The 21,351-nt window shown below is 71.3% G+C and overlaps 2 protein-coding genes across 2 annotated transcripts; one reads left to right on the top strand and one right to left on the bottom strand.

The window, feature by feature from the left end:
• Positions 1–382: 382 nt before the first annotated feature.
• On the top strand, positions 383–11,875 carry SAMD11 (sterile alpha motif domain containing 11; the record flags this gene model as incomplete). Its single annotated transcript, XM_084241647.1, has 14 exons — positions 383–872; positions 2,175–2,266; positions 4,069–4,247; positions 4,385–4,435; positions 6,503–6,627; positions 8,634–8,723; positions 8,840–8,974; positions 9,775–9,925; positions 10,091–10,206; positions 10,296–10,374; positions 10,488–10,975; positions 11,131–11,255; positions 11,434–11,544; positions 11,621–11,875. The coding sequence occupies 14 exons, from the start codon at positions 383–385 to the stop codon at positions 11,870–11,872; spliced, it is 2,484 nt and encodes an 827-aa protein (XP_084097773.1). The 3' UTR covers positions 11,873–11,875.
• A 311-nt stretch (positions 11,876–12,186) lies between these two features.
• NOC2L (NOC2 like nucleolar associated transcriptional repressor) lies at positions 12,187–19,856 on the bottom strand (the record flags this gene model as incomplete). The annotated part of the gene is made up of 19 exons (XM_084241648.1): positions 12,187–12,342; positions 12,535–12,609; positions 12,785–12,920; positions 13,311–13,424; positions 13,524–13,667; positions 14,336–14,437; positions 14,619–14,732; positions 14,961–15,072; positions 15,556–15,695; positions 15,825–16,013; positions 16,210–16,323; positions 16,421–16,531; positions 16,633–16,711; positions 17,687–17,777; positions 17,858–17,978; positions 18,522–18,638; positions 18,717–18,891; positions 19,594–19,746; positions 19,831–19,856. The coding sequence occupies 19 exons, from the start codon at positions 19,854–19,856 to the stop codon at positions 12,236–12,238; spliced, it is 2,220 nt and encodes a 739-aa protein (XP_084097774.1). The 3' UTR covers positions 12,187–12,235.
• Positions 19,857–21,351: the final 1,495 nt, after the last annotated feature.

Here is a 21,351-nt window from a genome sequence, read left to right on the forward strand (position 1 = left end):
AGCCCCTCCCCCGGCGGGGGGCCGCGCCCGCGCTCCCGCCCCCGCCCGCCCGCCGCCCCCGCCGGCCCGCCGGGCGCGTCGGCCGTCACGCACCCCCTGCCGGAGCCCGCGCCGCCGCCCGCCGCGCCGGGGCCGTTTAAATGGGCCAAGTTGTGGCGGCGGCGCGAGTCTCCCAAGTCCCGGCGGCGCGGGGCGCGGGGCGCGGGGCGCGGGGCGCGGGGCGCGGGGCGCGGGGCGCGGGCGGGGCGGGCGGGCGGCCCGAGGGCGCGGGCGCAGGTGCCCCGCGGCGGTCGCGGCTCGGCGGTCGGACGGACGGCGCCGGGCGCGGGCGGCGCGGCCCGGGGGCGGCGCGGGGCGGGGGGCGCGGGGGGCGCGGGGGGCCATGCCGGCCGTCAAGAAGGAGCTGCCGGGCCGCGAGGACCTGGCGCTGGCGCTCGCCGCCTTCCGCCCGCCGCTGGCCGCGCTGCCGCTGCCGCCGCTGCCCGGCTACCCGGCGCCGCTGCCCGCCGCGGCCGCGCTGCCGCCCGCCGCCTCGCTGCCCGCCGCGGCCGCGGGCTACGGGGCGCTGCTGGCCCCGCCGCTGCGCGCGCCCCGCGCCTGCCTGAGCCTGCCGGGCGCGGCCGCCCCCGCGCGCCCGCCGGGCCCCGCGCGCCTCGCCGCGCCGGACTTCCAGCCGCTGCTGGACCGCGGCGAGCCGTGCATCGAGGTGGAGTGCGGCGCCAACCGCGCGCTGCTCTACGTGCGCAAACTCTGCCAGGGCAGCAAGGGGCCGTCCATCCGCCACCGCGGCGAGTGGCTCACGCCCAACGAGTTCCAGTTCGTCAGCGGCCGCGAGACCGCCAAGGACTGGAAGCGCAGCATCCGCCACAAAGGTGCGGCCCGGACCCCGCCCGCGCCGGGCCTCCCGCCGCGCCCCGACCCCCGCGCCGGCCCGGCGGGCGGCGCTGCGCAGCGGGGCCCCGTGGGCGCGCGGGTCCTGCCGGCGCCCCGCGCTCCGGGCCCGGGGAAGAAGTTTACGGGAACTCGCGGAGCCGGCGGGGCCTGGCGGAGCCGGACACTCCCCCCGCGGCGCCGGCGGGGGCGGGGGACACGTGCGGCCGGGGGCGCTCTGGGGCGGGGGGCGCGGGGCTGGGGGCGCGCTGGGGCGGGGGCGCGGGGCTGGGGGCGCGCTGGGGCGGGGGGCGCGGGGCTGGGGGCGCGCTGGGGCGGGGGGCGCGGGGCTGGGGGCGCGCTGGGGCGGGGGGGCGCGGGGCTGGGGGCGCGCTGGGGCGGGGGCGCGGGGCTGGGGGCGCGCTGGGGCGGGGGCGCGGGGCTGGGGGCGCGCTGGGGCGGGGGGCGCGGGGCTGGGGGCGCGCTGGGGCGGGGGGGCGCGGGGCTGGGGGCGCGCTGGGGCGGGGGCGCGGGGCTGGGGGCGCGCTGGGGCGGGGGGGCGCGGGGCTGGGGGCGCGCTGGGGCGGGGGCGCGGGGCTGGGGGCGCGCTGGGGCGCGGGGCTGGGGCGCGGGGCTGGGGCGCGGGGCTGGGGGCGCGCTGGGGCGCGGGGCTGGGGGCGCGCTGGGGCGCGGGGCTGGGGGTTCGGGGGCGCGGGGCTGGGGGCCCGCTGGAGCGGGGGCGCGCTGGGGCGCGGGGCTGGGGTTCGGGCGCGGGGCTGGGGGTTCGGGGGCGCGGGGCTGGGGGCGCGCTGGAGCGGGGGCGCGCTGGGGCCGGGGCGCGGGGCTGGGGCGCGCTGGGGCGGGGGCTCGGGGCTGGGGTTGGTCCGCCGGGGCGCCCGCGCGTCTGTGCTCAGAGGCGCTGGTGCGGACCCGACGAGCGCGGTGGGCGCCGGGCGCCGGGGCAAGGCGGTTAGAAAGTTAAGGACCCTTTAGCGCTTGACTTTGGGGTTCTCGGCCACCGTCTTCCTACTGTGGGGTCAGGCGCCTCCGGGTGCCTACGGCACCCCCGTCTCCGGGGCGCGACCTTCCTGGGTGGGCCCTGCTGCGCGCGCGGGGTGCCGACTTGGAGGGGCGCGGGCGCGGGCGGGGCCGCCTTCCCACCAGGGGCGCTCGCCGGGACCCTGCGTTTCGGGAGCTCCGCAGACCGCGGCGGTGTCCGGCGGGGCGGGGCGGCAGGGCGGGGGCACGCACGGGCCCAGAGCCGGCGGCTTATGCCGGCCTGGCTGCTTCGCGCTCTCCTGCAGGGAAAAGCCTGAAGACGCTCGTGTCCAGGGGCATCCTGCAGGTGCACCCGCCCATCTGCGACTGTCCAGGCTGCCGGATCTCCTCCCCGGTGGTGAGAAGCGCGCAACGCGCTGGGTTCCTATGGCCCTAACCCCAGGCCTGCGCCGTGAGGCCCAGAGGGGAGAGAAGGGAGACTTGGCCATGAGCGGTCATTTGGGGCGCCCTGAGCCAGGCCAGAAGAGGGCCTGGGCCGAGTTCTGAGTGTGGTGCCTGGAGGCGCCGGCCGGGCTCGCAGTGGGTGCTGAGCCTTGGAGCCAGGCCTGGCTCTGGGGTGAGGAGGTCTGGAGCTGAGACAGGGGGACACCTGTGACCAAACATCCCCCCCCCCTTGTGGCGGGAGCCGGGCTGCCTGGGCCTGTCAAAGCCCTTTAGGCCACGGGCCCAGCACTGGTCTGGAAAAGACATGGGTGTTGAGTGGAACCACTGGGAGCAGGGAGGAGCCATGGAAGCCTCGGCTCCCCATGGGCTCGCGGCAGCCGCTGATCCTGGCTGCTCCACTCTGGCATGAGGGGGGTGGGACCAGAGGCACACGCTGGGCAGCCTGTTTGCTTTGGGCAGGGGTGCAGGGAGGGGTCGCCCTGGGCAGCCTGGGCTAGGCGGAAGCCACAGACCTCACTGGCGAGGACAGACACAGATGCTGCCCCTGCTGCCCACCCCACAGACCTCTGACCAAGCCCCTCACACCCACAGTCATGAGTGCCCCGGGCTGCGTGCCCAGCTGGCCCGTCTGAGCTGCCCCTGTGGGACAGACCGGTCAGGGCGTCTCACCTGGGGCCACAGAGAAAGGCCCTCTTCTCTGGCTGCCCGGCCCAGGGCAGCTCCATGGTTCCCAGACAGACCCTGAGGGCAGGTTTGGGGGCCGCTCCCAGACCCATAGGGGGGACTTCAGCTCCCAGATGGAGAGAGTTGGCAGCCCGCAGGCCCAGGCGGGGAGGAGACTGGGGCCCAGCCCGGTGGCGGGCTGCCTGCGTCGGTGGGGTTCCTGGGTGTAGAGAGACCTGACCTGGACAGAACACAGGCTCTTCCAGGCAGGATGACTCCCACTCTGGGGGGGGTGATGGGCCTTCCCGACACCTCCTTCCTGATGGGGGCGCGGTGGGGAGTGGGTCAGGGTGCCCGGGACTGCAAAGACAGAGACAAGAGCTTCCTGGGGCCTGTGCCTTGCTGACCCTGCACTTAGAAAAGGCCAGCAGAAAACAGCCAGTGGCCGCTTCTCTCCTGGGTGGCAGGACCCCAGCTGCCCGGAGGCCGGGACAGGGAGCCAGCCCGCTGTGAGCACACCTCATGCAGTGCCCCCTCCCCAAGGCCCGGGGTGGGGGCTGGGTTGTGGGAAAGCCCCAGGAGCCCAGAGGCCCCAGCAGGGCACAGGGGTCAGGTCCCAGCCTCCTGCCAGGACCATGAACTTGCAAGGGGATGGGAGGCAACAGCCTGAGCTGAAGGCCCCAAGCCCAGCTATCCCAGCGCCACCAGGGAGACTTGCTGGGGGCCTACCCAGTGTGCAGGGGCTGCTGGGGATGCAAGGGTGGGTCGCACACAGTCCCCAGGACTCCCTGAAGCTGGAAAGCAGGGGCACCTGCAGCGCAGGCTCCCAAGGGCTCTGCACCAGGCAATGCCCCAAGTAGCCCAGCCAGCGCCCTCCAGGAGAGGGGAGTCGAGGGTCCCTGGCTCCCCATCCCTGCTCAGCCTGGGGCCCAGCCAGCATATCTCTGGCTGGCCTTGGTGCATCCCAGCTCAGGGGGGCCGCAGGAGCCTCAGACTTGAGCCCCCCAAAGCCCTCCAGTTGCTGGGCCTCCGGGCAGGACCTGGGGACGCCACCCAGGAGGCCTCACCGTCCTGTCCTGTCTCCCTGCCCAGAACCGGGGGCGGCTGGCAGACAAGAGGACAGTCGCTCTGCCCCCGACACGGGTCCTCAAGAAGGAGCTGACCCCCAGCTTCTCTGCCAGCGATGCCGACAGTGACGGGAGCAGCTCAGCCTGCGGGCGGCTGGGCCTGAAGAGGGAGGGCGACCCACACGTGCGCGTCATGAAGAGAAGGTGCCTCGGGCGGGGCATGGCCGAGCCCGAGCTGAGCAACCCATGTCACGGCTGAGGGCGAGGGCCCCTGGGCAGCCGCTGCTACCTCAGGGTGGGGGCTTGATCCCCGCCACCCTGACACCCCCTTCTCTCCGCAGAGTCCACACCCACTGGGATGTGAACATCTCCTTCCGAGAGACGTCCTGCAGGTGGGCAGGCAGTTCCTCTCCCGCCGGGCTCCCCGGGCCTCCCTCCCCTCCGGTGTGGTCTGTCTGGGTGCTGGGCCTTGGTGGCGGCCAGGGAGGACTCTTGGCAGCCTGGCCCCAGCACAGAGCCCCCGGCCCTGCCACCCTGACGCCCGAACCCACCTGCCCAAGCAGGGGCCGCCAGCCCCTCCGCCCCCCAAGGCCGCCAGGGGGTGAGGATGGTGGCATGTGGTCGGGGCGAGAGGCGTGTCTACAGGGCAGGCGGGGGAGCCGCAGTTCTGGCCTCCTGGTGCGGGCCGGGGTGCGCCCCCCTGGGAGCAAGGGCATGGCGTGGCCGGGCTGTCCGCTCCGCCGGGGCAGAGGCCGGTGCGCAAGGGGCGGCCGGCCCAGGACTCGGTGAGCGGATGGGGAAGAGAGTGGGAGGGGCGCCCGGCTCGAGGGACAGTGGCAGCCCGTCCCCGGGCCCGCTGCAGCTTCTGGGCGCGGGGTCAGCTCAGTGCCACGGCTGCCGAGGGCCCCGGGCGGCGGCCACCCAGCTCGCGGGCCGTGGCCATCATGCCCGCCTGGAGGGCGCCCAGCCCAGAGCCGGTCACACGGGAAACATCCTTAAACTTATGTCCACTTCAACTGGGAGTTGCCAGCTCGACCGCGCCTCTTAAGGGCCCTCGCGGACACTGTGACGTTTTATGGGCCTCTCACTTGGAGGCTGCAGGGTGGACCTGCGGGAGCTGGGCCCTGGGGCAGGGCGGTGCGGTCAGAGGGGAGGGGCGCAGCTGGACTTTGGCCCCCACCGCTGTCTGGCCCAGCGCCCCTCCCCCAACGCCTTGTCCTCCTGACGCTTCATGGCCCTGTCCATCGTCCTCGCACCCTCCGTCCTGTCCCCTTGAGCACAGCTGGCAGGCGTGGGCCAGGGCTTGACGGCGAGGCTGGGGGTTCTGGCCCAGTCCTGCACGCCCTTCCCTGCCACCCGCACAGCAGCTGCCTCCTCCCTCCGAGGCCCACTGTGGGCAGCGTGGGGCCAAGGCTGAGTTTCCTTCCTTGACACCTGCGGTGTTGGTCAGCGTGAGCAGGGAAGGTTTCCCGGGCCCCAGCCAGGCCCTCTGGGTGGTCCCAAGGCAGCGTGGAAGGGCCTCTTCCCCGAGGCAGCACCCAGGGCCCCGGCAGTGGAATTGCCAATGCCACCTTGACGGGCCACCTCCCATAGCGTCCTGGGGGCCCCGGCAGGCGTCCCTGGGGAGGAGGGTGCCGCCCGCCTCTAGCTCTGCAGACTTCCCTGGTGCTGAACCCAGCAGTTCTGCCCACAGCGCCCAGGGCATGCGGACACGGCGCGGGCAGGAGACGCTGCGGTTAATCCCATAAACCACTCGCCCGCCCTGCCCTCCTGTCCGCCTGGGGCCGCTCTAGCGACGGGGCTAGGGCGGGGTGGCCGGCGCATCTGGGCTTCCCCGAGGCTCTGGAGTCCAGCCCTGGAGTCTTGGTGCTGGAACTGCCCTGCCCAGGGCGGCCGGATGAGCTGGCCAGCCGCCGGGCCTACGGGGTCGGACCGGTCCCCAGGTCGCCGGGGAAGTCGCAGTGCCGGCCTGGCCGGAGGCGGCTCCGTAAGGGTGGCGGGAGCTAGGCTGCCGTTGGGCACCCGCAGGCCCATGTCCAGCCCCTCAGCCCTGACGTTGAGCTGTTCTCAGAGCCGAGGGCAACGGGCGGGGGCCAGACACGCGGTGGACGGTGGTCGCACCCATCCCGGGGCTCTGTGACGTGGGAGAGGCGACCGCGCAGAGCGGCCGGGCCGGCGGTGGAGGGGGGCACATCTGGGGCCTGCACTTGAGGCTGCGACTGTGGGCCCGGCCTCGCTCCATCCCGGGGACCGGGCTGCTGTGCGCGCCACGGCGGGACGGGGTTCACGCTCATGCGGACTTGCTCCCAGGCGGGCCGGGCAAGGCACAGATGGCACAGCCAGGCCAGGCCAGCCCACCCGGGGCCGGGTCTGCTCCGAGGCCCGTGCCCCGTGCCGGCCCCGGCGGGTGCCCGTGGGTGCCAGGGCGCCCTCTCACCTCGCCTCTCTCTCCACTGCAGCCAGGACCCCGACCTCCCCGCCCTCGTCTCCAGCGTGCACCGCAGCCGCCACCTCGTGATGCCGGAGCGCCGGAGCCGCTGCGAGTTCCAGCAAGGAGGTGTAGAGCCCGGCCCGGGGGCCTCTGGTGAGGGTCCTGCGGCGGGCTGCGCGGGACAGCAGCCCTCCCCCTCCGCGGCTCAGCCCGGCCAGCCGACGCCCCAGCAGGCTTGGCGGGCAGCCAGGGAGGCCGGCCGGAGGGGGAGGCGCTGTCCCCCGGGGCTCGTGTGACGGTAATTGTGTTAATCCCGGCCAGCCGGCAGACGGGGAGGCGGCAGCTCCGCCGTGGCTGCAGCGGGTGGGCAGGGGCTGGCGTGACGAGGCCACTGCCCCCACACACACTAACAGGCGCCGTTGCAGTCGGCGGTCAGGGATGGGCTGGACTCACAGGGTTCAGACTCCCCGCTCTGCTGCCTGGACCCCCAAACTCCCGGAGCAGCCCCCTCAGTGTGCCCGCCTGGTGCCCCCCAGGAAGGAAGGTGGGAACCGAGCATTGAGGTCACCCAGAGGGGCGGCTCCTGGAGGCAGGGGCCAGAGGGGCCTTGACCCCAGGAGACCCGGGGGCACAGCTGAGAGGTGAAGGGGCAGAGGGGCCCAGAGGGAGCTGGGGGCGCCTTGAACAGACAAGTTTCTGGCTGTGGCCATGACTCCCGGGACCCCCAGGCAGGGAGCTGGCCACGGCCACGTCCTCAGGCCCAGTGACAGCCCCAGGCGTGTGGGGGTTGCAGCGCTGGAGGAGCTGGGCGGGCAGCGGATAAAATCTAATTGCCGCATCGACCGCGGAGCGATGATTGAGCTATCCTGAGCCTCAGGCCCCTGCTCCTGCCCGCTCCTGGGTGCCCGGGTCCAGCGAGCACGGGCCGGGCCCTGCACCCCACCCGGGTACCCTCCTCCCCACTCCGCCAGGGTGCAGGCCGGGGCAGGCGCATGTGGCCAGAGCCCCCGTGGCTTCCCCGTGTCCCAGCTGGCCTCTGGCGGGGACATCTGCCTGTCATCACCTCCGCTGGCCGCCCCAGGGCTACTGTCCATCTCAGCCAGGCCCGCCCTGCCACAGCAGACGTGGGACTCAGGCACGCCAGGGAGCCACGGTGACCAGGTGTCCCTCGGAAGAGCCCCCCCCAAGGACACGCGAACCCCTGCCGTGGCAGGGCTGGGTCTCACTGCGGGGTGGGGGAGGGGGGCTTCAGCCCTGCCCCGGGAGAAGAGGAGCCTCCGCACCAAACAGCAAGGGGAAGAGGGTGGGGAGGGGCTCCGGGCGTGGCAGAACGGGAGGCCTGTGTGGTTGGGGCGCCCACAGCCCTCCTGGCCTGGCCGTCCAGGGCCCCGGAGCCCTCGGGCCGCAGGGACCCGACCCTCCCGGCCTGGCCCTCCTGGCCTGGCTGTCTGGACCCCAGGAGCCCCTGGGCCGCGGGGACCCACCCTCCTGCGGCCGTGGCAGCGAGGTGGCCGAGATCGATAAGTTATTAGCACCATTCTGTCAGCTGTAAAGTGGAGATTGATCGGCTCTCCGGGCCGCACTCCCCGGCCTGATAAAAATGACAGATTAAGGGAATAAGAAAAAGGAATTAGCCTCTGGGGCTGACGCCGGGGCTCCTGGGGCTGCGCCACCAGGGTCGTCAGCCTGGTTGGGGGGGGGCAGGACGTGGCTCCTAGGCGAGGGGGCCTGGGCCTCCCACGGCAGGGCCCGCTCAGGCTGGTGTGGGGGGGTGCGGTCTAGGGGTGCCCTCTGGAGGGGAGCAGGTGGTGCCCGGACCCCATGCTGGCCTGGCTCTCTGGGGTCAAGGGGGAATGGGGGGTGCGGCAGCGAGCCCAACCGGGGCCTCAAGGCTTTCGGGGCTGAGGCTGCCCTGGACAGACAAGTCTGGGGTCCCCGGGACAGGACCCCGCACCCCATCCCGAGGGGGAAGGTGGGTCTGCTGGATCAGGCCTCTCATTCCTCTCCGGCAGCGCTGGGATGGGCCTGGTGGGGAGCAAGCACCTGGGGGGTCCCGAGTTGCCACCTGAGGCTGTTGCCACAACGTCCCCATCACACGTGCACCCCAGCCCTGCGTGGGGTGAAGGCCAGTGCTGGGAGCAGCCCCTCCCCTCTCCCAGGTGAGCTGCTGGGCAAGAGGCTGGGCGGCCTGCCCCCCATTAGCAGTGACTGCCCCGTGGAGAAGGCTCGAAGAAGTCAGTCCCCCCAAGGTGGGAGCACGGCGTGGACGGGCGGGGGGCGCCTAGAGGAGGGAGGGGGACGGAGCCCTGGGCCAGGAGGCTTGGGGTCTGACGGGGGGTGCCGCCTCGCCCTGTGCCCCATGCAGAGGCTCTGCTGCTGTCGGAACTGGGGCCCGCCATGGCCCCCGAGGACCACTACCGCAGGCTGGTGACCGCGCTGAGCGAGGCCAGCTCCTTCCAGGACCACCAGCGTCTCTACCACCTGGGCGTCCCAGGTCCTGGTAGGTGGCCCTTGGCATGAGCCCCTCACCCGCCCTCGCTGGTGGGTAGTGAGCTGCCCTGTCCCCACCCACGTGGCCCAGCAGGCCCAGAGGGCCTTCAGAGAGGGGGCGGGGTGCCTCCCGCTGGGCAGAGGCCTGGAGGCGCCCAGCGCAGGTCCGAGAAGCCCCACTGCAGAGGCAGCGGAGCCCACCCGCAGCCGCAGATCCCCCCACCGCCTCACCCGGACACCGGCCCGAGGGGGCGCCCCTCACCCCCCGCCCCCCTCGCGGCCGTGGACCTCGGCTTTCCCCCCCGCGGTGCTGGGAAAGGGGCAGCTTTCCTCTCCTCACGCGAGCCTGCCCCCCAGGGCAGCTCCGGCGCGGAGAGCCTGAATAATTCACCAAATGTGAATAATTTAAAAATCTTCCTTTTTAATTGCTTTCCCGGCCTGCCCGCGGCGGCGCGGCGGCCTGCGCGGGGGCGCGGCCCCGGGGGGCGGCTGCCAATCACGCGCCCCCCCGCCGCGCCCCCCCCCCCGGCGGCCGGGAGGGGCCGCGCCGGCTGGCGCCCCGCCCGCGCAGGGCGCCCCCCGCTCTCGGGTAATTAATTTATAAACAGGCGGCGGCAGCGGGCGGAGAGGGCCGCGGGGGGCTGGGGGCCGCCTGAGCGGGGCCGGGCGCCGGCGCGGCGCGTCCGGGGGCCCCCGGGAGACCCGGCCCTCGAGGCCCCGCGCCGCGGCCCCCCACGCTCCCCTCGGCCGCGCACGCCCCCCCAGACCAGACGGGCCGGGGGCCGCGCGTCACCGCCGCGACCCCCCCAGATCTCCTGAGGGCGCGGCAGGAGGCGCCGGCCGCGGGGGGCCCCGGCGGCCCGGAGCTGCACCTGCGCCCGCCGCCCGCCGCCGCGCCGCGCCGCAAGCCGGGCCTGGCCGAGCGCCGGGAGGGCGCGGGCCCCGCCGCCTTCGCCGACAGGTACCGCCGGCGCGGCCGTCCCCGGGGCGGGGCTGAGGGGCCGCCCGTCGGGGCCCGCGCGGGGCGGTGGCGAGACGCCGCCGCCGAGGGGACCCGGCGCCGCGGGCGGGCGGGCGGGCGGGCGGGGAGGCCGGGCGCGCGGCCCCTCACCAGCCCCGTCCGCAGGGAGCTGTCGCGGCCGCCCCCGCTGCCGTCGCCTCAGAACGCCCCTCACATCGCTCTGGGCCCCCACCTCAGACCCCCCTTTTTGGGGGTGTCTTCTGCGCTGTGCCAGGCCCCAGGTGAGGCACGGGCGGGGCACCAGCCGCGGGCCAGGCCAGGCCAGGGCAGGCGGCGGCCCGGGGCGCCTGACTTGGGACTGTCCCCCCAGGTTACGGCTTCCTGCCCCCCACGCAGGCCGAGGCCCTCGCGCGGCAGCAGGAGCTCCTGCGGAAGCACAGCCTGGCCAGGTTGGGGGGGCGGGGACGTGGTCCTGCGGGAGGGGGGAGGGGGTGGGGGCACGTGGTCCTGCGGGGGGGGGGGCGCCCCTGCCCCAGGCCAACCCTGCCCCTTCTGGGCCCAGGCTGGAGATGTCAGCGGAGCTGCTGCGCCAGGAGCTGGAGAGCGTCCCCCCGCCACAGCTACTGGCCCCCGAGGCCGCACCGCGCCCCGAGAGCACCGAGGAGCTGCAGCGGCGGGGGGCCATGCTGGTGCTGGGACACAGCTCCACGCCACTGCTGGCCCTGCCCCCCCAGGGAACACTGGGCCCCCCCACACTGCCCCACAGAGTCCCTCATAAAGGGGACCCCAGCCCGGCCTCAGCTCAACCCGGGGAGTCCGAGAAGACAGAGGCTGCGCTCTGGGCACAAGACAGCTCCGAGGACGAGTCCCCCAAAGACTCCGACGGAGAGGACCCCGGGGCAGCAGCAGCCGGGGGCCCGGGCCCCACGCCCGGCCAAGCCCCGACCGGAGGGGCCAGCTCCCAGGAGAAGGGGCTTCTCTCGGGGCCCACGCTGCCCCCTCCATCGCCCCTGGGCCCGGGCTGCGCCGCCAGCGCCTGCTCACACACAGGTGGGCCCCGGCCCGCAGGCAGCACATGCTGGGCACATGGGCCAGCACCCCCAGCCCAGCCGCTGGGGGCGTCCTAAGAGCCCAGCCCAGGAAGGCCAAGGGCAGGGGTGAGGCCCCGGGGGAAGCCAGGTCTGACCACAACCCCCCCCACCCAGGAGCCAGCGGCGGATTCCTTGTGGATGGGGAGGCGGCCCTGGCCCCTGAGGACATCAGCAAGTGGACGGTGGACAATGTCTGCAGCTTTGTGGGGGGCCTGCCTGGCTGCGGAGAATATGTTCCGGTGAGGGGCGCCCGTGAGTCTGAGCCGCATTCGCATGCCTCCCCCACCCCGGCCCCTGCCCCACCCCAGGCTCCTCCCTAAGGCAGTGGGAGGCAGAGCAGGCACTGCCCCCTTCCCTGCACTGGACCTGGGATGGGGGGGGGGGAAGGCAGCTCCTGCACTCAGCCCTGCCTCCCAGGTCTTCAGAGAACAGGGCATCGACGGGGAGGCCCTGGCGCTGCTGACGGAGGAGCACCTCCTGACCACCCTGGGGCTCAAGCTGGGACCCGCGCTCAAGATTCGCGCCCAGGTGAGGGGCCGGCCTGGGGCCCTGGGGTGGCCCCAGCTCTCCTGGCGGACAGGCCCCCACCGCTGTCTCCCCGCAGGTGGCCAGGCGCCTGGGCCGCATCTTCTACATGGCCAGCTTCCCGGTGGCCCTGCCACTGCGCCCACCGCAAGCCCCTGAGCGGGAACCCACCTCGGAGGGGCAGCCCCTGTCGCCTGCTGCCACCACCACCACCTCCCCCTCCCCCTGCGGGGGCGAGCAACCCGCGTCTGGCCTGGCCTCACCCAAGCCAGAGAACAGGCCCCTGGCTCTGCTGCTGAGGCCTGCGGATACCTCCCAGACTCTGGGCTGAGCGGCGGGCGGGTGACGCAGGCCTGTCCCCTCCGGGTTGTGAGGCGAGATGCTGGGCAGGAAACCCAAGGGGAGGTGCACATCCAGAGCCTTTCTGGGGCAATGGCAGAGCCCGGTGCCCAGAGCCCAGGGCCAGCTGGCGGGGGCTCTGCAGACCAACCAAAGATGGAGGTGCGTCGGCCCCTCCCCGGCGCTGCTGGGGGCCACTGAGCATCCTGGGGGCAGCTGCCACCCGCTCCCCAGCGAGGATGAGGATCAGACATCGGCACAGGGCGCGGCACTCCCGGTCTCTCGTGTTGTGAAAATAAAGCCCCGTTCCCTCTGCCGCCCGCCCCGCTGTGCTGCGTCGGCCCTCGGGGCCTCCTCAGTCCTCCTCCGAGAGCTCCAAGTCCTGCAGCTCGTCCTCAGGCCCCTGCGCCAGTCGCCACAGCTCCCCCGGCGCCAGGGCGGCCTCTGCATCTGGGCCTTCATCTGTAGGGAGGTGCCTGCTCAGTCCCCCCTGTTGGGAAGGAACCGCCTCGGGGCTTCACGGGCTGGCTCATCCCAGCACTGATGTATCTGGGCAGACCCGCAGGGATGGAGCAGCTGACTGGCACCCAGGGCCCAGCCCTGGGACAGATGGACTCAAAGGGTCATCGTGGCTCTGACCACGCCAACACTCACCCTCTGAGCTGCTGGCCACAGCCGCCTCGTCCTCCGCCTCGTCCTCCTGCGCCCTCTGAGGAGCTCTCGGGGCACCTGAGGACAGATAAGTGCTGGTGGGAGCAGGTCCGCCAGCCAAGCATGGCGGGGGCAGCCAGGCGCCCTCCAATTCCAGAGGCCCCACCCCACACCCAGGCGGGTGTCGGCTCCGCCCACAGGGGGGCCAAAGCCTCCAGGCCCAGGACCCAGCAGGCTGAGGGTGCAGACCCACCTCCCCGAGAGAAGCAGGGGCTAGGCTCATCCTCGTCACTGTCCAGGTCGAAGAGGTCCTTGAATTCTACCCTGTCCTCGTCCTTCCTGTCCCCCACCTTGCGTCGCTTTATTTCCGGGAAGTTCAAGTCTTCTAGCTGGGGGGCCAGAGCAGCAGGTGTGGGCAGGGTGCCCTGGCCCTGGCTCACCAAGCCTCGGCAGAGAGGTCACCGCCACAGGCAGCCATTCCCCACCCTTCCGGCCAGGGCCACCGCAGGGCCAGACCCACAGCGGTGAGGCCTGTCTTGGCCACGGCCCTGGCCAGAGGCCCAGTCGCAGACCCCACCTTCCTGCTCCCCAGTCTCTAGCCCTTGCCCCTGGGCAGAGAACAGCACCAGGATGAGGCCCCAGCCCCCACAGGCAGCAGCCCGACACGTTCCCCAGCACCCCACCTCAGCACCAGGGCAGGCTGCAGCCGGGACCTCATCACCGCCTGGCCCTCCTGGCCTGCGCAGCCCCCAGCCCCCCACCCAGGACACTCCCTGTACCCGCTCTTTGCCGCTGATCTCCAGCTGGATCTCACGGTCCCGCAGCTTCCGCCACTGCCTGTAGTAACGGGTGAGCGGGGTCCCTGCCGCCCGGGCCTGTTGCTCCCAGGCCTCCTGAGGGGCACAGGCGGGGTCACATCCTCCTGAGCCGACCCCCAAGCCCGGCCACACTGAACGGCACACTCTCCCCGCCCCGGGCCCTGCTGAACTGACCGCCGCAGGCCGGTCCGACACGCCAAAAGAGGCCGCCTGCCGGAGGCTGCAGATGTGGGCGGCGTTCTCCTGCACCTTGTCCAGCAGCTGGCGCACCTGTCGGCAGTAGTTGGCCACCTTGCACTCACGGAGAAAGGCCTTGAGCTGCGGAAGGAGGCCAGCACCCATGAGCCCGGCACAGGCGCCCGTGTGTGCGAGGCAGGGTGTGGGGGAGTGTGTGTGTGTGTGTGTGTGTGTGTGACAGGCGTGGGGGTGGGGGACAACTGTGAGGTGTGAGAAATGGCCACCTTTGGAGCCCTGCCCACCCATGTTGGGGGTGGGGGTGCTCAGAGAGGGGTGGCTGGCCTCAGAGCACCCCCGACTCCAGGATAGTCCAGGCAAGCCCCCACCCGCAGCGTGTAGCTCAGTTTACTGTCCTCCGTCCTCAGGCCTGCGGGCCCTACTGTCCTTCACGGACAAGTTGCGCGGCTGGCGGAAGCCGCGGGACTTCAGGCCCTGCATTGTCTCCACCTCTTGGCTCCACTGAGACACTGTGGGGTCACCCTGCTCTAGGCAGCCATCCGGTGGGCCGGGTGCATCTGCCCACACTCGGGCCGGCTGGGCCTCTGAACCAGGCAGTAGCCCTACCCCAAGCAGGCCTGAAGCGAGTATGCTGACTGCACCCCAGCGCTGACAGAAACTTCCCGGCTGAAAGCAAACACCCTACATAACAGCCCAATAGGGGTTTCAGACAGAACCCCCGCCCCCATCAGCAGCAGCCAGCTGAGGCGGAGCAGGCCACCCAGGGGCCCAGCGGGGAGGGAGAGGCAGACCTGCAGGACGACGGGCAGCGCCAGCTCAGGGAAGGCGATGCTGTGGGCCTGGCTGTGCAGGTACTCCAGGGTGAGGTCACACAGCTGCTCCAGCAGGCCGTCCTGGGTGAGAGCGAGGCTGGCTCAGTCTACGGTGGAGCCACAGGACAGGACACCGTAGCCTCCCAGACACTAAACCCCCACGCCCGCCAGTCACTGGGCACAGCACTGACCCCAGCACCCCAGTCCTGTCGTGACCCCCAGGGCCTCCCCACAGCCCCTCCCGGACAGTGGGCAGCCTCACCCGGTAAGCCTTCTCCTGCAGGTTAGCCTTGGACAGCTTCAGGATCACGGCAAAGTTGATGGGCCTGGCACTCATGCGCCCTGGCCTCCGATTAAAGTCGACCTGCTGGAAAACCTGCCCCCACCCGGGTCAGCCCCCCTGTGCGAGCAGAGAGCGAGCTTGGGTGGGCACCTGGCCTGCCAGTCCGGCTCCCCTGCTCTCTGTGACGGGGGGCAAAAGCCTGGATCACCCCTGCAGCTGCCCCCAGCTGCCTGCGGCAGTTGTGGGGCGATGGGTGCCTGCACTCCAGCGAGCGGGGCTCACACTGACACCCCTACTGCCGCCCCGGCCTGGCCTGCTCACCTCTAGGACGAAGGGCAACACAGGGATGAAAGCGCCAGTGCTCTCCGAGAGCAGAGTCAGGGCCCGCACGCAGTGCATGCGCAGCGGGTAGAAGCGGGCCGTGGGGACCAGCCTGGGCGGGAGGTGGGCGAGAGGCCCTGCCTTAGACCCGCCGCCCAGCCCAGCCCACTGACCCCCCCGCCCCCCATACCTGCTCACCCACCAGATCTCTGCAGGGGTCCGCAAAACACAGACCCAAACGCCTCGGCCTGGAGAAGCCTCCATGCACTCAGCCTCAGGTTGTCTTATTGGAGGCCCTTCCTGCCTTCCCTGGTCCCGGAAACCTCCTTCAGAGGCACAGGCTGCCCCCCATCCTCTATCCCAGATGGACGATGGACGTCCACACCCAAACCGCAGCGCTCTCTCGCCCAGGTCCTGTCCAGACCCCGTTCTCAAAGCCAGCTCCCCTTGTCCCGGGGGCCACAGCCGCCCTGCGTCCAGGCCTCCCGTAGGATCAGCCCTGCCGGGCACCTCCACACAGCCCCCACAGTCCATCTGCAGGACGCCGCTGTGGCCCCAGTGTGGCCCAACCCGCCTGCCCGCCACCCAAACTCACTTGATGCAGCCGATGACCACCTGGGCAAGGGGGTAGACCAGGGGCTGGAGGGCGCCGCTGGGGCGGATAGTGCTGAGCGCGCGGCACCACAAGTACAGGCAGTGCACGAACTGCCAGTTATACACCGACTGGTACGTCTCCTGGGGGCGTGAAGCCACCGGGCGGTGAGCTGGGTCCACCCCCCTGCCCACTTGTGCCCAGGGCCACCGCTGGCAGTGCCTCCCCACCCCGCCCGGCCATCACCACCACCCCCCCCCCAGGCCGCCCACCTTCTTACGAGTGGTCATGGCACTGCGCAGGTGGATGGCCAGCTGCCGGATATAGAGGAAGGCGTGCTGGTAGGCCAGACCGGTGTCCAGTGCGAGCAGCTCCGTCAGGGTCCGCTGCATGAAGGTGATGTGCGGCAGGGCGCCGGGGGAGGTGAACTTGCAGTTCCTCACGTAGGTCAAGTACATTTGCTGCCGGACATACCCAGTCAGAGGCACTTCCAGGCTCCCTGCTGGGCACCCGCCAGCAGACCAGGGCCTCCCAGCCCCCAGGAGATCAGTGGGGTCCCCGGACACGCTCACCCAAAAAAAGCAGCTCACGGGGCACCGCGGAGGTCCAGGGCTGCTGCCACGGCCCCCTCCTCACGCTGGTGCTCCCGCCACTCACCTTGAGCAAGGGACCCAGGAAGATGTCCTGCTTGCGGCGGCAGACTCGGGTGAGCACCAGAAAGGCCAGCACGCGCAACGTCTCCTCCCCCGTGCTCCACAGCACCACCATCCTCTGCGGAAGACCCGCATCACTAGCTGCCCCTGCACGCGAGGGCCCAGGAAGAGCAGTGCTGGGTGCCCACGGGCGGGATGGGCACGGGCAGGCCCACCTTGAGCAGCATGCGGCACTGCTTGGGGAAGGCCAGGTAGTAGGGAACAGAGTTGCTGACGTGGTGCAGGACAGCTGCCGCCACCGTTGTCTCAGCCAGGCAGGTCACCAGCTGGGAGCATTAGAGGACGAACCATGAGGGCCCACGCCGTCGGATGTGCCGGCCCAGGCGACCCAGGGAGGAGCCCCCACGGGCCAGCCCCAGAACCGCACCTGTATGACTGCGCTCAGGTAAGCCTTGATGTCCAGCCGCAGCCTTCCCCACAGCGGGCTGCTGGATGGTAACAGTGCCCTGCGGAGAACACGAGCCGGCCAGTGAGCCCCGGAGGCAGGAGTGCACCCAGGACGCAAGAGCCCACAGTTTCCCGGGAAACCCTTCCGCGCTCGCCCAGAGCATGTGGCCTTATGGCTGGGCCAGGACGCTCTCAAAGGTACCCAAGTCAGACACCCCCACCCCAACCCCCCCAGAGCTAGGGCTCCCCAGAGCCTCCAGAGGGACACCAGGCACAGGGCGCCAACCAGGCAGCACGGGCCAGGAGACGTACCAGTCGGCGTACAACTGGCAGTTCGTGCACTGCCGCGTGCTCAGCACCATTCGCCCCAGCGGCGCTCTCCTGCCCCTGGTCTACCCCCTTGCCCAGGCAGGCTCTTAGGCCCCGCACCTGGAAACCCCGTCACCCTCATTCACAATTTAGCTGCCAAGAAACCAGGTGCAGGGCTCCTGGAAATGCAGAACACCCAGCGATAGCCGAGTGAGCTTTCCCACAGGCAGCAGCATAGCTTCACCAGGCCTGGCTTGGCGGCAAGGGGCCGCTCCCCATGAGACACAGCCACAGGGCACGGCTTCCGGGGTGCCCACTGCAGCATAGTTCCTTCACCAGGAGCAAGAGAAGGCAGTGCCCCACACTCAAACCACCTCCACTGCCTCCCTCCCTGCCCCTACTGGGGGGCCCCCTTGACGGGACCCCCCACCTCAACCCTCCACCCCAACACCCTCGCAGGGAGCCTGCGCCTTCCCAAGCAGGACGGGGGTCCCGTGGCTTTTCCACAGGCCTCGCCTCCTCTGTGCCAACTCAGATTTTCCAGTTTGGGATGAAGATTAATCCTGAGCCAATCTATAGAAAACTTTCCTTCTCAGGAAGAAGAGACAAGACAGGGTAAGCCCACGACCCCAGCTGGCTCTCCTGGGGCCCTGCCAGGAGCCTGCCCCACCCCGCCGCACGCTGTTGGGTCCTGGGTGCCACAGTCAGGGGCTCTTTCCTCTTACCTGCTGCTGTCCTGAGAGACCTTCCCGAACAGCAGCTTCTGGAGACAGCCGAAAAGATCTCTGATGCAAAAGGTGACCAGAGCGTTGAACACTGCAACAAGGGACCACAGCGGCCACTCAGGCACACAACAGGACAAAAAGTCTGGACCCCAGGCACCCGGCCCCACTCACCAGCACTGTCGGTGACCTGGAACTTGCTGGGCTCAGCACCCTCCTGGTCGCCTTGGGTGGTGGCCACGGCGGCTCGGAACGCCTGCACGACTTCGTGGAATACCTTCGGGGTAAGTTGCTGCTACGGAAGCAAAAGAATGTAGATCGTTGGAAGAACGGTCAGCATGTGCCCAAAGCAAGAGGCACTCAGGGCCCTAAAACCCGCCCCGAGGAGAAAGTGACCCTCGCCCACACCACAAAGAGCAGCGCCACAGCCAAGCGCCGGGGACAGGCAGATGAGACCCCTGGATCCTTCTGAAAGGGCAAGGGGCGTGGCTGGGAAGGGGCCAAGGACCTGACCCCGGCAGCAGCTGGAGGGCACCTGAAGTGCCCACTTCTGTCCTTCCTTTCCCTGCAGACGCTACCGTCTACTCGCGGGAACAGGCCCCGGCTCTGCCAACAAAGGAAAGAGGACGCCGCCCCGCGCATAACAGACCCTGGGGACAGGGGACCAGGGAGAACCTGAGGGGAGGGTTCCCGAGAAGAAACAGTTGGTGCGCAGCCTGTGGCAGACGCCAAAGCAGACACGAGTCTCTTATCCTCAGAGAAGGGCTCCTTCTGCAGCCCAGCCCCAGGGGACTGAAGCAATGTGAGGGACACCCCTGCCCCCCCCCCCACCTTTCACCTTTGCCACCTGCTTCCATCTTTCGACCATGGCGAGAGTCACAGGAACAGAATCCTTCTTCTCTTTGGGCCCTCCGGGAACCCCATCTTCAGTGTCATCCTCTTCCTCGCTCGCTTCCTGTGTCAGGCGGAAGGCTAGGCTGGAGCTCGGGAAGGGAGGCCAAGGGTCCCCACCCACAGGCTCTGCCGGCCCCACCTCCAGCTCCGTGGGCAAGGAGTGCAGCTGCTGCTCCTCATCATCAGAGGAGTCCGTCTCGCTGAAGTTGAGCAAGCTCTGGTCGTTCTCCTGCAGGAACTTGTAGAATTCCGGGTCCTTGTCCTTCAGCCGGGAGAGCTGGTCCTTATGCTCAGAGGCCTGGCCCTTGCGCCGGCTGAGGAGATGCGGGCAACGCGGTTGAGCAGCAGCACAGGCGAGGGCAGGGAGAAGAGGTGGTGGGCTTCCTATCCCCCACGCTTCCAGCACGGTGGCCTCCACAAACGCAGTGGCTTCGACAGAGGCAGTGGGGCTCCCGGGCTGTGATTTCTCCAGGCCTTCTGCCTGCCTCCAAGCCCAGGTAGCCCAGGGCACTAGGCACTATCTCCACGGGTGCACTCCGGCGTCCAGGCTGAGCCAGGGCTGCCACACAGCTGCTCCCGCTCACCGGTTGGCAGCCCAACTGCAAGCAGCCCGAGGAAAGCGACCGCTCCCCCGTGCCGCCTGCAGCCCGCGACCGGCCGCAGGTCTCAGCCGCGCTCCCGCGGTCCCCCTTCAAAGAGCAGCAGCGCCCAGTTGCCCTCAGCCCGGGGCCCCGCCTCCGTGCCCGGCACCTGCCACCTGGCCCCACACGGGCGCCCCGCGACCGCCCGTCCGCCGCTGCTCCAAGCGCCGAGGCTGCGGTCGCCTCACCGAGATCTTGCGGCCCGGCCCGGCCCCTTCAGCCACCACCTGCTCCGGCCCGGGCACCGCGGCCCTCGCCCCCGAGCCTGCTTCGGCCAGCGCCTCCTCGGAGGCCTCTCCGGCCCTCACCACCACAGCCCGGCCGCGCCGAACGCAGCCGGGGGTCCACGCCGCGCGGCCCCGGCCCCGCACTCACCCGGCCGAGGGGCTCCCGCCGCGCCCGGGCGGGCTCCGGGCCGCTCCGCGCGCCGCCCGCGCCGCGGGGGCCGGGCCTCCTTCCGGCTCCGACTCGGACTCGGCGTCGAAGCCCGAGGCCAGGAACTCGTCCACCGTCAGCTCCGCCAAGCGCCTGCGGGACACCTCGTCAGCCCGCCCCGCCAGGACGCCCCGCGAGCGCGGCCCGGCAGTCCCGGCCGCCCGCCCCGCGCCTCACCTCCGGCGCCCGCGCGCCGCCGCCATGCCTGCCGCCGCCGCCCGCGCCACTTCCGGCCCCAGAAGGCCGCGCGCGGGCGCACTTCCGGCGGCCGGCCCCGCCCCGCCCCGCCCCGCCCCGCCCCGCTCCGAGGGCGGCTCTACGGTTCTCCACCCCAGCGCCGCCGTGTCCGAGGCGGGCGGGCGCGCGCACCGCCGCCGCGCCGCCCGGGCCCTCCGCGCCTCCCTCGGCGGCCTGGGGGCTCGGCCGCAGCGCTGGGGCCTGGCGCAGGCCTGCTCGGGGCGGCCGCAGCCCGCTCGCTGGGGGCCTCCCTGAGAGCAGAGCCCCGCGCCCGGCCGTCGCCCGAGGCCGCGCCACCGCGTGCGGGAGGGCGGGGCGGGGCCGCGGACGCGCCTGAAGAAGAGCGACCGCTGCTCGTGAGGAGACCCTCGCCGGCCACGAGAGAGGCGGGAGGGGAGCCAGGATGGCGCGACGGATGGGCACCTGGTCAGAAACGGAGGCCCGAGGCCCAGGCCGCTCTTGCCCTGCCCAGCCAGAACCGGAGCCTCGCCGGCCCACTGGGAGCCCCGCGCCCGGGCGAGGCGGCGGGCAGATCGGCCAAGTGTCCCTGAAGCTGCCGGGCTGCTTTCCCTCAGACCGCCACGTCTGCTGCACGATCCCCACAGCACCCGGGGCCGGCATCACCCTCCCGCCCTCCCCCAGGCAGGCGCCGCAGCCGGGGCTTCCCGGGGCCGCGCGCCCACCGTCCTGCCCTGGCCCCGGCACACCGAGGGGGGCGTCCCCCCTTCGTACCTGTCTAGAGGATCCTAAGTGGACCAGTCAGGTTCAAGCTCACCTTTCTGGTTAGTTATTCGGGTTGAAAACGGAAACTGAGCTGATTGGTGCCAAATAGTCTGAACAATCCCGTCGGGCCTGTAGGGCCGGGAGCCTGCGGGGAATGTAAGACAGAGCGAGCCAGGTCGACTCACTCTGCTCCAGCCTCTGAAGAAAGGCAGGGGGTCCTGTTGCTGGCCTTCAAGGAGGAAACATTCACCAGACACCTTCGAAGCAGGGTTGGGCAGACAGCCTCTGTAGGAAGAGCGAAGCACCAGGCGCCGCTGGGCTCAGTGACCCTTCATAGACTTGCAGGCCTCTGCAGACCTGTGCAAGGACTAGCCACTGCACCCCGGCCTCTGCCGTCACCCATAAGGAGCCCATCGGGCATGGCCCAGCGTCTCAGAGAGCTGACCACAGCCCCTGTTTCTCCAGCACCACCCCGGGGGGCCATGGAGTCTCTTGCTGTCTCGGCATCCAGCTCAGTCTCTGGGCGGCTGCTGTGGGCATCACCTCGTCTCCCATGAGTGCCTGTGGTTCGGGGCATCCGGACACCTGTGGCCTCAGAAACACTCCCCTTCCCTGACCTCCTATTGGATAAATAAAGCCTGTGGCTGTTGGCCCCTGAGCCTGAGTGGTCTTGCAGCAGCACACATGGACGAGAACCTGCGACAGGACCGTCCCCCACTGTGGTGCTGCCCTTTGGTC

This window comes from Talpa europaea (assembly GCF_964194135.1).
Source record: "Talpa europaea genome assembly, chromosome: 9".
In the NCBI taxonomy this organism is placed as follows: domain Eukaryota; kingdom Metazoa; phylum Chordata; class Mammalia; order Eulipotyphla; family Talpidae; genus Talpa; species Talpa europaea.